The sequence below is a fragment of the Pocillopora verrucosa genome, chromosome 3 (assembly GCF_036669915.1).
Source record: "Pocillopora verrucosa isolate sample1 chromosome 3, ASM3666991v2, whole genome shotgun sequence".
In the NCBI taxonomy this organism is placed as follows: Eukaryota; Metazoa; Cnidaria; class Anthozoa; order Scleractinia; family Pocilloporidae; genus Pocillopora; species Pocillopora verrucosa.
In genome coordinates this window covers 9,683,458-9,696,881 of record NC_089314.1, presented here as the reverse complement: position 1 = coordinate 9,696,881, position 13,424 = coordinate 9,683,458, and the positions used below count along the sequence as shown (strand labels likewise).

The 13,424-nt window shown below is 40.7% G+C and overlaps 1 protein-coding gene across 1 annotated transcript in view; it reads right to left on the bottom strand.

Annotated features, from left to right (window-relative positions):
- Window positions 1-468: 468 nt before the first annotated feature.
- The window catches only part of LOC131780246 (kinesin-like protein KIF21A), a 25,736-nt gene continuing 12,780 nt past the window's right edge, over window positions 469-13,424 (bottom strand). The window contains exons 11-30 of the mRNA XM_066163090.1: window positions 12,680-12,861; window positions 11,496-11,888; window positions 10,426-10,719; window positions 10,131-10,271; window positions 9,932-10,042; window positions 9,439-9,543; window positions 8,623-8,838; window positions 8,100-8,143; window positions 7,814-7,886; window positions 6,834-7,351; window positions 6,237-6,326; window positions 5,742-5,875; window positions 5,215-5,351; window positions 4,481-4,659; window positions 3,988-4,102; window positions 3,635-3,670; window positions 3,310-3,444; window positions 1,851-1,977; window positions 1,115-1,187; window positions 469-685 (exon numbers count right to left, since the gene is read on the bottom strand). Of these exons, the coding sequence (XP_066019187.1) occupies window positions 604-685; window positions 1,115-1,187; window positions 1,851-1,977; window positions 3,310-3,444; window positions 3,635-3,670; window positions 3,988-4,102; window positions 4,481-4,659; window positions 5,215-5,351; window positions 5,742-5,875; window positions 6,237-6,326; window positions 6,834-7,351; window positions 7,814-7,886; window positions 8,100-8,143; window positions 8,623-8,838; window positions 9,439-9,543; window positions 9,932-10,042; window positions 10,131-10,271; window positions 10,426-10,719; window positions 11,496-11,888; window positions 12,680-12,861 (3,185 nt within the window). The 3' untranslated portion in view covers window positions 469-603. The remainder of the gene's footprint in view (window positions 686-1,114; window positions 1,188-1,850; window positions 1,978-3,309; window positions 3,445-3,634; window positions 3,671-3,987; window positions 4,103-4,480; window positions 4,660-5,214; window positions 5,352-5,741; window positions 5,876-6,236; window positions 6,327-6,833; window positions 7,352-7,813; window positions 7,887-8,099; window positions 8,144-8,622; window positions 8,839-9,438; window positions 9,544-9,931; window positions 10,043-10,130; window positions 10,272-10,425; window positions 10,720-11,495; window positions 11,889-12,679; window positions 12,862-13,424) is intronic.

The following is a 13,424-nucleotide window of genomic DNA, read 5'->3' as shown; positions in this document are numbered from 1 at the left end:
TTATGCTTGAGTGGCACGCACGCGACAAACTAAGCAAACAAAGCCCGAGACAGTTCAAGTGGTCTTTCTAAAAACGGAATCCTTTGGCTTCCTCTTTCCGATCAAATGACGGAATTACTACATTCGAAATGGGTTACACGGAGGTTGAAAGCCGTAGAGACCTGGAGCTTATAACTTTATTCCAAAACATCACTATCCCTTGGCACGCAATTCATGAAGTATTCTTGTGTTATGTTCTTCTTTTTACTAAAGCAGGTTGCTATCAGAATGTTTTATTCGTATTACTGCTATGAATTATCCTACTATATAAGTTTTCTCCTCAGCTCCGAGAACATTGTTCAATAAACCCCTTGCTCTGTTTTAATTGATTATCGTTTTCCCTCAGCAATTAATCATTTGTATTAGGTCCGCCTTCGGAGAGTAATGCAGCATAATCACAGAAAACAAAGAAAAGGAAACAGCCGTATATACACCTCGTGCCTTTTATTTAGCATATCAATTAATTTATTTACAAAATGGCAAAATTCAATTCTGAGGAAAATAGAAGAAAACTCTTTAGTTCATAGTCTTCAAATCGCAAAAAAATTATTTCACAAAGCCATATTACACCTCAACAGAACGATCCGATTCATTTAATTGTTCATCCAGCGAACCAGTGACACGCCACAGACGAACCAACCTGTCACTGAAAAACAAAAATAGACATTTTAAAGAATTTAGGAAGCCACTCGATATTTTCAGTACTTGGAGAATTAAAAAAGAAAACTTCGCAGATCAGAACAGTAACTACTCACTGGACTACCCGATCTAGATGAGATGGGACCTTTAAATCGTTCTATTGGCCCTACAATTCACTCATTGGTATTTACTGCTCACACTCTTGGGTGGAAAGAGATGCAATGAGAGAGAATAGGAACCCACCCAAGACTCTGGACAACTTCTAGTACCCCGTGGCTCTACATTTAGCTCATCGAACTACAGCCCAGGTTTCAGCGCACAAGTTACTCCCACAAAATGTAAAATAAACTCAGTGGGTGAATGTCTGAGGCATGAAACGTTGAAACCTTCTGAAAATGCCGGTTTGTCCTTTGTTCAGTAATAAACAACCACTTACCTTGACGCAGTAAATACACAAGACGAATTTGTACAAATAGCATTAATGGGATGCCTGTGAGCTTTGATTTCGCCTGCAAATTGTAAAGACAGAAGGATTTCGTTTCACCTTTAGTTTTAGTTTTGTAAAAAAAAGAAGGGAAAATGGGGCTACGCCAACAGGAGCGAATGTTTAAACCTCATAAAAAAAAGGAAAACGAAAATTCTCGTTTAAAATCGATTAATTCTAATTAATTTTAGCTTTAACAACTGGGTTGAAAACGTAAATTAGCTACCGTAAAGGGTAAAAAAGCCCTTTACGGTGGCTAATTTACGTTTTCAACCCAGTTGTTAACACTAAATTACCTGCTATACTCTCCCACCGACGCAGCACCACAGTTTCTTTAGAAACTTACCCCTTTATTAATTTAAGCTTTATCGACAATTCAAATGTGTAGATATTTTTCCATCAAATTTTTCTGGAACTAAATTAAAATCAGGTGGGTTTTCGTGTAGATGTGATTAATCCTCAACTCCCAAGGGTCGGACTGTCATTTAATTTGTCGTCACAGTATCCATACTGAATCAATCATTAAAGTAAAACGAACACCAATATTGGTTATCGAACACATTTCCCTTGTCTGTACCATACGAAATGTATAGAGAACAGTAACATTATGGAGAATATTCATAGTGATGTTAGGGCGTAAAGGATTAAAATATATAGATGAGCAAGATAACATAAGAGAATAACTTACAGACTGGAGCTCCAGTTTCCACCCGCCATAATTTTAGCATACCACCGCGGCAACCGCTAAGCAGCACGTCTTGAGGGTGTAAAAAATCTAACGCGCAGACCCAGTCCTTATGAGCTGCCGTCATATGCTGTGGAAGCAAAAAAATCAACATTATGGAATATCCCACAGGTTTAACTCATTTGACCAAGCATGGAAAAGTGTTAGAATTATAGGCACTTGGGGACTGTTTCGTGGTCATAAATTTCTTTAAGAAAAGCTGGTTACTCGAACAAAAATCTCCAAATTTCTTTGACATCGTGGATCACAAAGTACTTTGTCATTCTTAAAACAAATCAAATGCAAAGGAAAACAAACAAAAAAAATCGTGATCTGCAATTGATCGTACGAGTTTTCCTGCGCTTAAGATCACGGTCACGATCACGATCACGATCACGATCACGATCCCAGAGATCCATTAACCCTTTAACTCCCAGAGGTGATTAACACGTAACTTCTCCCTATAATATTCATACATTATCAAGCAAACAGGTAATGAGAATACTCAAACTTAGAGAGGTAGAATTTGTTTTCTTGATCTATCACCAAAATCTCGTAACTAACTTACAAGGGAATGAGTAGAAGCTGGAGGGGAGAGATAAAAATCGGATCTTGTGTGTTTGCGGGTTTTAGTCTCCACGAATGCCCACGTTGATTCATTTGGCTAGCAGGGTTTGTCCATGACATGTTCTAGCAAGAAAAATCTCCTTTATCAAAATATTAGCCTATCCTCCCAATAAATCACTTGTCAACTAAAAGAAGGACATGAAAAACTTGCTAACGAAAAGCAGTTGGAGAGGGGATTCTGTTGTGATGATCCTGTCCGTAACCAGCCTGAACACCGAAACCAATTAGATAACGAACCAAGTTACTGTAAATATATATAAAAATCATATATGTGAACAGCGGTTAAAGAAACGAATATGGAAGTGATCTTCGCAGTAATGAACACTACTCAAGTATTAGTGAAAATAAGGCCTGAGAAAAAATTCAGGCCTTACGGGATTTGAACCCATGACCTCTGCGATACCGGTGCAAAAAGTACCGTAGTACTAGGTACTACGTTAAGTAGTAATGAAAATTATTTTCACTACTACTTAAGTAGAGTTCATAACTGTGAGGATTGTTTCTATATTCGTTTCTTCAACCGCAGTTCACATAATTATGTGAGTTTCATATATTTACAGTCATTAATTCACCACTTCACGGGTAATTTGGTACCAACATAATGACCAGCTCCCAGTTGGCTTGTTAGCTCTGTTGGGAGAGCGCTACACGGGTATCGCAGAGGTCATGGGTTCCAATCCCATACAGGCCTAAATTTTTTTTCAGGCCTTGTTTTCAATACTACTCAACTATTGTTCATAACTACAAGGATCGCATCCATATTGAACCAAGTTACATTTTCAAACTGCGTACGAACCTGCATAAGTTGCTGCGTTTCAATGTTCCATTTCTTGATACTATTGTCACGTGATCCACTGAACAAATATTTGCCTTTGAGAGCCAATGACTGAACACCATCATAGTGAGGCGGTTCTAGTTTGCTCTTAGCCGACTGTAAGAGAATAAAACACTAAATGTGTCACTCCTTCATATATAAAACAAACAAACATACAAATGAACGAAAAAAATGCCAAACTTCCTCCGACTTGTGGATTACTACGGTCTACATTCTTCAAAATTCAGCTAATGTCTTAGCTATTGAAATTGTGATAACTAATTGATGGTCATGCCAAACACCATACCTGTACACCGACGTTAGAACCATTTACTTCAAATATCTATCAAAAAAGAAATAAAATACTATCAGCTGAATATGCTGGCTTCAAGTCTACGGCTTAGATCTCCGAAAAAATCTTGAGTAGTCGTCATATTAACTACGCCAACACTATACACCATTTTCTATTTCATGCACGAGGCAACCCCCCCTCCCATAATCCCCCCACTCCACCCTTCCCCATCCTCGCCGATTGCTGAAACACAGAGCAAGTTTAACTTTACCCACAACTAAACCCACATCACATCGGAAAACAACTCTTACCCTAGGTTACCCTTGCCCCACAGATCTGACAACAGTGTACTATTCACATGCACATACCTTAACGTAATGATCTCGCGACCCAGTGAACACGACAGATTCTTTATTGGTTTCTCGAAGTAACACCGTCATAACAGGCCCGGCGTGACCACCAAGCTTGCCTGTCATGGAGTAACTAAAACAAAAAAAGGAAATGGTTCATCTGAGCCACTAACTTGTTCAGAACGGAAGGTAAGTGAAGTCAAATTTCCATGGTCTGAAATCTACTGAAAAAAAATTGAATGGTGCCAATCATGTTGGAACCCTCCACTCATCAGTCAACGCGGCCAGGTCATAGGTCATCTTGATCTGATTTAGAAGCCGCAACGCCAAGACTTAACAAAGGACCATATGTTTTGGAGTTCAAGTCGAAAGTTCCAGAAAGGAAAGCATAGCTAAATTTTCACAAAACAAATCTGATGACAATTGCTTGGAAGCAATGAAACGGACAAAAAACTTCATCTAAACTAACAGCTTCTGTTCAGGTTTAAAGACCACACTACGCATGACCCACCTTTCTAGGTCCCAGATCCTGACTGTGGTACCCATCGCAGCATAAAGCAGAGAACCATTGGCGGACAGTTTCAAGTCGTTAATTTGAGTCTCTGACGTCATGTTGGATAGAAATGAACCGAGAGAGGATCCGGGCGGTGTAAGGCTCCTGATACATTTGCCATCTCTGATATCCCAAACCTAAAGATCGGAATAAAGAGTAAGAGGAAAAAAAACCCATTCATTAGCGTTCTCCGCTGGCGAAGTGTTGGACGCACAAGCCTAAAATGTATCGGCGTTATTTTACCTGCAACAGAATAGTGAAACAGAGGAGGGCTGATGTGGGTACAACATTAAAGAACCTCGAACTTTCATAATAAGGAATAAAAAAGATTACTATTTGTAAATTTTTCTTTTTCACACCCACGAACTGAGTTGCCAAAACACATTTCTGTGACAGAAGTCTACAATCAATTTTTCTCGGACGCTGAAATAAGGATAGGGGTACGGCAAACCAGCAAACCCTTACTTTGTAAAGGTTTGATGACGATCACCGGTTCTGCGTATTTTTCCAAAGAAAATTTGTACAGAATTGTAGGTGGGATTATATTAGAAGGATGAGCGAGGAGGAAAAGGAGAAAGTGGAAGTTTTCCCGCCCATCAAGTCTGTCACTCTCAGGTTTTGAGTAACTACATCACAACCATGTCCAGAAGTTCAAGTGTTTCATAAATTGGAAAAGTAAAGGACGTCCTTACCTTAATAACATTTTGTGCTGCACCAAAAACCCGCTGTGTTTTAGGACAGTAACGTACAGCTACAACATCTCTCTTGTGACCAGCACAAGAGAGTGTTTCTTCACCCGTATTCAAATCCCAAACTTTGACAGTGCGATCTGAAAAACAGAGTTAAAGTGTTTCAAGGTGTCACTGATGGAAGATACCGTGCGAGCTTACTTATTAAAATGGTCAGAGGAAATGTTCTTGAACTTTTCATAAACCAGAGTTTCTTCGTATTTTCTGAAAACGTTACGCGCTTGACTCATCTCCTCACTGGGATGACCAATACATAATCTTTCCTCTTAAACTAAATACATTGTCAAGAAAGTGGGTGGAAAGAGTGAAAAAAATAAATCAGCTAAGAAAAATTAATCAGCTGGTGTGATTTGACGCGAGGAAAAACCGATAGAACAAAATAGGAGGGGTGGCTTCTTGGAGCCAGGAGTAGGTAAGGGCCATTAAAAGTCCTGTGGAAGGCATGCAATAATTGAGCATTTTGCACAAACCTTTCGAACCGGTGAACATCAAGTCTTCTGTTACGTCAAGAGATAAAACAGCACTATTGTGCCCAGTGGCGGCGTATGTACAAACAAGAGGAGCAGGCTTCCCTGCAGGGGGACGGAGGGGAAGCATTCTGCCACTGTTGAGGACAAACAGAAAAAGACACTAAGGCTCCAAACTAGTGAACATTTTTAAATAAATAAAAAAATTCACCGAACACCGACAGTCAGGTTAGTGGCCATGATGGGACCGCGGTACAAACTCCGTCAAAAAATGCCAGAAGAGCAATCTATGATATATGAGCTGATATAACTTGGGCTGGTAATCAATTGGAGGTTGTCACATACCAAGGCTAGTTTTTAATACTGTTTTATAACAATACCGTTTCTCAATGGTCAAACCTTTAATTTGAGAAAAAGTCTTCAAACAATCGTTATAAAAGATGATGAGTGATTATGACAAAATCTAACTCAAAGAGGAAGATTAATCGAGAGACTTACATATCAGGGTCGGATTCCTGAGCCAGACTACTTGTCAGACGAGCGAATACGTCTTCTGGGGTCTTCTGAACCACAACACTGTCATCCATCCTGTAAACGAAGACAGAAAAACAACAATGAGCAAAGTATTAGCAAATGAAACAACTGAGCGTAAGTGCTGAGGACATACTGTATCTGGGTTTTAGATTAAAGAATCAAAAATGAACCATCGTGAAAGAAGGCACGTGGTGCAGGAAAATCAAATGAAAATTTGCGTACACACGTTTTTTACGACAGGGGATATGGTGTACATCATCAGTCAAAATTTTGCGATAAAATTTTCACGCCCAGAGAATGAAATTGCGGCCGGCTCCATGTAACGTAACATTAACAAAAAATAAGGTGCCCTTTTTGATACTGGTATAACCTTCCTAGGCGGATTAATATCAAACTGTTTAAATAGTCTTCTGCAAATTTGGGGTAACACCCACTCATAATTGAGAAAGAGCAGAAAACCCGCGCAAAAATCATGAGCAAAACGGTCGGGAAAACGTCACGAATTGAATTCATAATTTTTATCAACGCACTGTAAACCACAAAATGTACATTCATGCTTACCCCGCTCCAGGTTTATCCGGCAACGACTTCCTATGAAGAGCAGGAGAGGTGGGCTGGGACCTGGGCAGATTACTGACACCAGATCCCGAACTTCCGAACCTACTGACAGGAAAACTCCTCGCTGACTTGGATTTGACATTTCCGCGCACTAGCGAGGCGGGGAGCGGTGCCGAGCCATTACCATTTAAGGAGTTGGACCTAGATGTCTTGACGGGTGGTACCCCCTGACTCTGGTTCTGGTTGCCTTGAGAGCCAGGAGGGGGTGGCATAAGAGCCTCAGAGCTCTGCGCTTTACGAGACTTTTCCAGCTCAAGCAGTTTCTGCATTAGTTCAGGGGAAATCTGACGGGATCCCTTCGGTTCCCCTGCAAAGGGAAGCACGGGCACCAAGGCGAGGCTCGGTACCGAAGCAGCAGAAGCCTCGTCTTCGTCTTCAACCGTGTCAAGCCGGGCGTCTCTCCTCGTTTTGACTTTCTCCGGGTACAAGAACTCTTCCTGGGTTCCAGTTCTACGACGCACCTACAGACACAATTTTCAAAATGTCAAAAATGCTGCTTTGAAATGGGTGTAATCCAGCGTCGACTCTCTTTAGAAAGTATGAATTCCGAAGATTTGAACTTAGCAATCTTAATGAATTAACGAAAAAGAAATTTTAAAAAAACTAAATTGTAGCCATTGTGGAGCATGACATATTCATAATAATTAAAATGGAAACCATTACAGGCTTCAGGTATACTTCGGGCTGAACACCAAATCTAGTTCTTACTTACTCTCAAAGTTCATGATAAAATCTATGCTCAGAATTCAACTTTACCGTTAACAGTCAACTATACCCTCTCTCTATCCCCTCCCCCACCTCCCTCAATTCCTTCCCCCACTTCCTCCATCGATAAACAAAATGCATGCGCATAACAAAAAAACACTTAATGGCCCATGCTACTCACTATTGAATCAAAAATGACAGAGAGGTAAACGACTGACCTTGTCTTTTGTTTTAGCTTGTGCTTGAGATGCTACTTCACCATTAAAATCTTTTAACGTGCCACCGCTAGAACTTTTGCACAAGAAAAAAACAACAACAAACAATATCGATTTCGAACTTTCAAAGTGGTTTCTAAAGCAAGTTAGATTCCATTTGCATTCTTTGTCCTCTGGCTTAGCATATATAAAAAACCTCCAATCGCTTTCCAAAATCTTCTTTATTGAACGCGATCAACGACTCAAATACTAGCTACAGAATTGTTGGTGTAATAAAATTTCACAATACCTCGACAGCGTTCCGGCTTCATCTTTCAACGAGTCCAGGCTCGTCTGAAAAATAAGAATTAACGATAAAGGTTAATGATCAAAATTGCCTTTCTTCAGTAGTGGATGCTGCTTTACAGAGCACCCATTGAGATCAGCAAAATAAGTTCGAGGAGGTGGGATGTAAGGGGGGAGGGACGAGCAAAGTTTTACTTTATCGAACGATTGACGTGTGAAAGTTAACCTATACATGAACAAAGGAGGTAAGTTTCTAAAGAAGCTGTGGTGCTGCCTTGGTATAGGGAATTAGGCGATAATTTCGTCTAATCAACTAAGTTGATGTGACTTTACCAACGTTAACAGTTTCTAAAGCCGACGTTTCGACTGCTAGCCCTTGGTCAAGGCGAATGCCAGGTTTCGTACATATCGTTTAGCATCACCTTTCGCTGACAAAACAAAAAAACAAACAAACAAACGCTTCCATCCTCTCAACGTGAGCTTGGATTGCCTGTGCATGGCCAAATACAAGTAAACCACAGTCATACCAAAGATCCCATTAACCGATCTCTAAGCTCCGAACCACTGAGCTCCGAATCCGTTCCCATAGCAGCGGCGGCGAGATTCTCGATGCTGCTGAACGAATCGTGGTACTGCAGCACGTGTTGCAATAGTTCTTGTTGAAGTTCGTTGTGCTGCTTCATGGCATTGAGACGGGCTTGGACTTCTTTTGCCGCGGCTTCTTTAGAGGTGGCTTCTTGACCCTGTTAAGGTAATAATTCCGTAAGTAAGATCTCCAGCATCTTTAAAACTTTTCTTTTACGTTCACGGCAAAGTGTGAAGCAAGCGGAAAGTATCCGCAAGGGGTGACTTGTACAAGCGTGCCCTTTTTTTCAGTCGTTCAAGTGTACGAGTACGTGATGTGTTTGGAGATCACAGATTAAGTTTCCAACGAGGGTAACATTGAAAACATGCTAACCTTTTGGAAACGAAGTACACTTAATGGAGCTTACGTTGGGTTAACTGTGTTTTGTTCTTGAGAAAAACACTTTACTCTCATAATGTTTCTCTCCAGGAGTAAAATGACCGGAGAATTGTCAGGTAAACTTAACAAAATACCGTGGGGTAACCGGCAAATAAAATTCACTCGCATTCCACCCAAGGGAGCAGCAATACTCGTTGCCGCGCTATTGGAAGAAGTGCAGAAACTCTCAACAGTGTGCCACATCTTTTTTTACCCTTTCTTCAAAACATTTGTTCCCACATCTGTAAAGATTTCGGATCGGGTAATATTCGCTTTTAATTTTTCATATTTCAGTCACTTACTTCGCTGAGTAAACAGACGATTGATATCTTCTACTTACCAGAGATATCACTTTAGTCAAGAAGTGCTCCAACAGGATACGTGCCTCTGTTATTGTACAGGTGGCGAAAAATTCTCCTATCTCAGCAGTGTCTCCACCTTGCTCCTAAATGTACATAACAAGTATACAATACCACTGTTGGTTCATTTGTTCGCCACCTTCCCAAGGTTAAGGAAAGAGGAGCAACAAGGCCTTTCTGTTCTACTCCCAGGAGTCAACACCAGTGGGTTCACGTACAATTTTAGTACACTTTCAAGCACACAAGTTACGACCACTAAGAAACTTATGAACTAAGGAAGATGCGTTCAAAGAGAAGATCAGATTCTCAGAAACGGTCAACGCATTTTGGACAGCTAAGCCGATGACACCAGATTCCTGGTTAAAATGGCTTCTTAAAAAATTTCTTTCTTAGCCACTCTACGCTTTACTGTCTCCTTAGTTAGGGGTCTACAGTTATAAAATCAAATAAACTGGATGTAAGATTTAGTCAAACCTCCATTTCCATGATGCTTGTTTGACAGTCCGTAATGTTATCTTGCACATAGTCCATATGCGCCGTCAGTGCTTCCAGCTGCTCTTTCAGTTCTTGTACGTTACTTTCTTCCTACGAAGGTTTAGACAACTATCTCCGTTAAAGGTTATCAGTGAACAACTTCAACACAAAATGTTGTACACAAAATCGTACTTATTACCTTCTGCAGAACTGTAGCATTGTCATATTTCATTTGACACTTCTCTAGCTGTTTACTGAGGCGATCTCTGTCCTGTATCCAGCGATCCATATCCGATTCCATATTTGCAATCGTTTGCCGCTTGATAATCAATGACGTTATCTGAACGGAAAAGAAAATAACGAGGTTACGTTTTTAACATTGAAAAAACAATTGTACCTTAAAACTTTGCTGAAGATATCACGACTGAGTCATTAGTCTAAGATGCTGCAGAATGTCATTTAATGGTTGACTATAAAAGTGATAAAACTTTCACCTTCTTGTCAATGGCATCCCATTTCTTCTTCGCACTTCGAGACGCCTGTTGAACGGAGCTCTTTCTTCTCGGCGATTTCACAGGCAATCCCGACGGTCGACTGGCTGCTCCTGAAAATCTTGAGGTTGAGGAAGAGGACACGGATACTGATGAGCTGCTGTACGACGTATAGGAGCTGGTGTATGAGCTGGCATCCACACCATTCACTTCACGTACTGTTAACAGGGTTGCCTGGCTTCGTTGTGCTCCCAGTTGGCCAGACATGGGTTTCTGTTGACGCCTGAGGGCCTTTACCTGTGAATGAAGCGAGAAAAATTAAAGAGGCGCGTACAGTGGATTTCACATCTTTCTTTGCAGGGCAAACGTCACTTTAGATGGAGGGTTCATACTATACTGAGAAACCCAATCGTTTGCGTGTGCAAAAAAGAAAATTCTTAGAGGGCAAAGTCACAGCTTTATCTCCAACAAGTTTAGGGGCTTTTAACAACATTTTCCATAAGCCGCTGCTGATGGTGTCATATGCGGCTCTGCCCGGAAAGGGGCCGTAACGTGAAACCCAAACAAAAGAGCCCGCTCGCAACTTTCATTGAAACACCTGCTAGTCATGTGATTTCTGAATGTAAAGAGAGCGTATTTTCAGGCTAGTTAGGATCGACTTTACAAGCATCGGGCCGTTGCTATTCGACTCGGTTGCGTAAATGAAATCCGTACAAATCCTCTCCCTTTTCGCCCATCCATACCCTTCCTTGGCTTTTCCGCGGGCCCTTGTTTTGTTCTTTTACCTAATTCAATTGCATGTTTCAAGCAGTGGTCTAAGTTTGACTGGAAAATGTTTATCATAATAATGTATGTGTATAATTTCAAATAGGAAGAATATTAAGAATGAGGCACGATTTTGATGGACACCACGGCAGCAAACTAAAATGGTGAGGGGAAGGTTTACAAGGCGCTCGAACTATTTTGTGGATCGTATTGCAAATCTTGCAACAATCAGGAAACTGTACAAACAGGAACGAGTCGGTCTTGTAACAAGCTCTACCGCGGAAGAAATGATACAGCGAGGGAAATACCTCCTCCTGTTTTCTCTTGAGTACTACTTCACGCTGTCGTCTTTCTGTTTCCAGATTCTTAATTGTCATCTGTCTCAACCGTGACTCTTTCTTCAGTTGTGCAATCTGTTTATTCCGCTGCGCCTCCTGTTGCTTGCTCTTGGCCGCCTCTTCCTTCATTTGTTTCATAAGACGGACTTTAGTCTTCTTCATCTCTTTCAGTTCAGCTTGGAAAGTTCTCAGCTGCTGCTCATTTTGCGCTTTCTGCCTAAGAAGCTGCGCATGCTCTTTCTTGGCGGCCTGCATCTTCTTCAGTTCTCCCTGCAGCCGACTAATTTTTTTCTCGTATTCGTCGCGGATTTGTCGAACCTTTTCACCCGATTTCGAGTCTTGATTTTTGACACTTTGCAAAACCTGAAAGCGAAAGAAAAATTACAATTAGCATAAATCATAACAAACAACTTTCCTTTCAACTGGTAATACAAGCTTACAAATAGACGATTCTTTAATGATCTGCAACAACATATACACTTAATGTTATATCAAGGAAAGTAGTAAAACGTTCGATCACGCTGGCCAATACCCTTACAGTATATGTCTAACGTAAGACTCTTTTTTGAAATTAATTTTTATCAAGAGCAAGAAAGAGAGCGTTTCCCGAGGAAAAGAGATGGAAGTTGTATTTCAGAACTGTTCGGGTCAAATTATCTCCCTCCCCTTCCTTCATTAAGTAAGAGTGACAGGCAGTGGGCAAACCACGGCTGTTTACAGAAAGATGGGCAGCAACTCACTTTCTTTCTGCTTTTACACTTTTTTCTCTCATAAGTGTTACACTACTACCATCAGTGACGCGAATTGCCTTACAGTAACCATGTATATCATTTGTGGCAAAGCTGGCCATGCAAACTTGAGGAAAAACGGAGGCGTTCGAAAACCGAAATGCTAAGGATGGTGACATCAAAAGAACTCCAACAGTCTGTATGCCGCATGCGCTGAGGACTGTCAACGGTAATGTACTCTTGCAAGGACGGATAAAATGCGTCTACACCAGTTCAGCTTATTAAGGAGAGATTTTGATGTTCTCCATCTCCATGAGGCACCAAAGCCAACGATAAGGCTTAGGAAGACCACAAACGAACTAACCACACAGTAACTAACCAAGAAACAAAATAAATAAACAAACAAACTAACTAACTGGCACCCACCTGATCCCTCTCTGTCTCCGTCTCCTTGATCTTGTTGTGGAGAAGAGACAGTTTCTCTTCGTATTGAGTTTTCAGAGTGTGGATTTTCTTCTGACTTGTCTCCAGCTCGTCGATGAGTTTTTCCTTGATGGATATCTCTGTTGAAAGGTCCGCCAAGTCGCCTGACAGGTCGTTCTCATTATCTGTTAAAAACGTGGAAACATGCAACGCCTTTTTGAACCAACTGAACAAACAAACAACACAGAACAACAAATACATTCTTCAAATAACAAATGAATTTCGAAATCTTATCTTTAGGAAATCGATCCTCATTGCGAGAAAAATTGTGGTAGTCAGAAATGAAAAAGATAATCAGACATGTCTACAGACATGAATCGTTGTGGGTACTACCGAATTGTATCGGCTGAGAATACAGTGCACTAAGTGAAACCTTGTTGGCTTACCAACAAATCAGGTACTGGTATGAATTTCCTCGAAATTCTAAACTTCAGTGGTTTTTATTATCAGCCTGTATCTTGAAGAAAAGTTCATTTTCCGCATCTGAAGATTACTCTTCCCCGATGTTCATGACCAAATATGATAATTAGCTTGTTCTATTAGATCGAATCAGCATTCTTGTTTCCATTCCAGCTGCAATATTCGCCCTGGTAACTTATACCCCATCCACACCAGCAAAAACATGTTTAGCGTTTAACTGAATGAAACAGAGAACTGAAAAACTTAATTTTCCGTAGGGTTTAAGTGG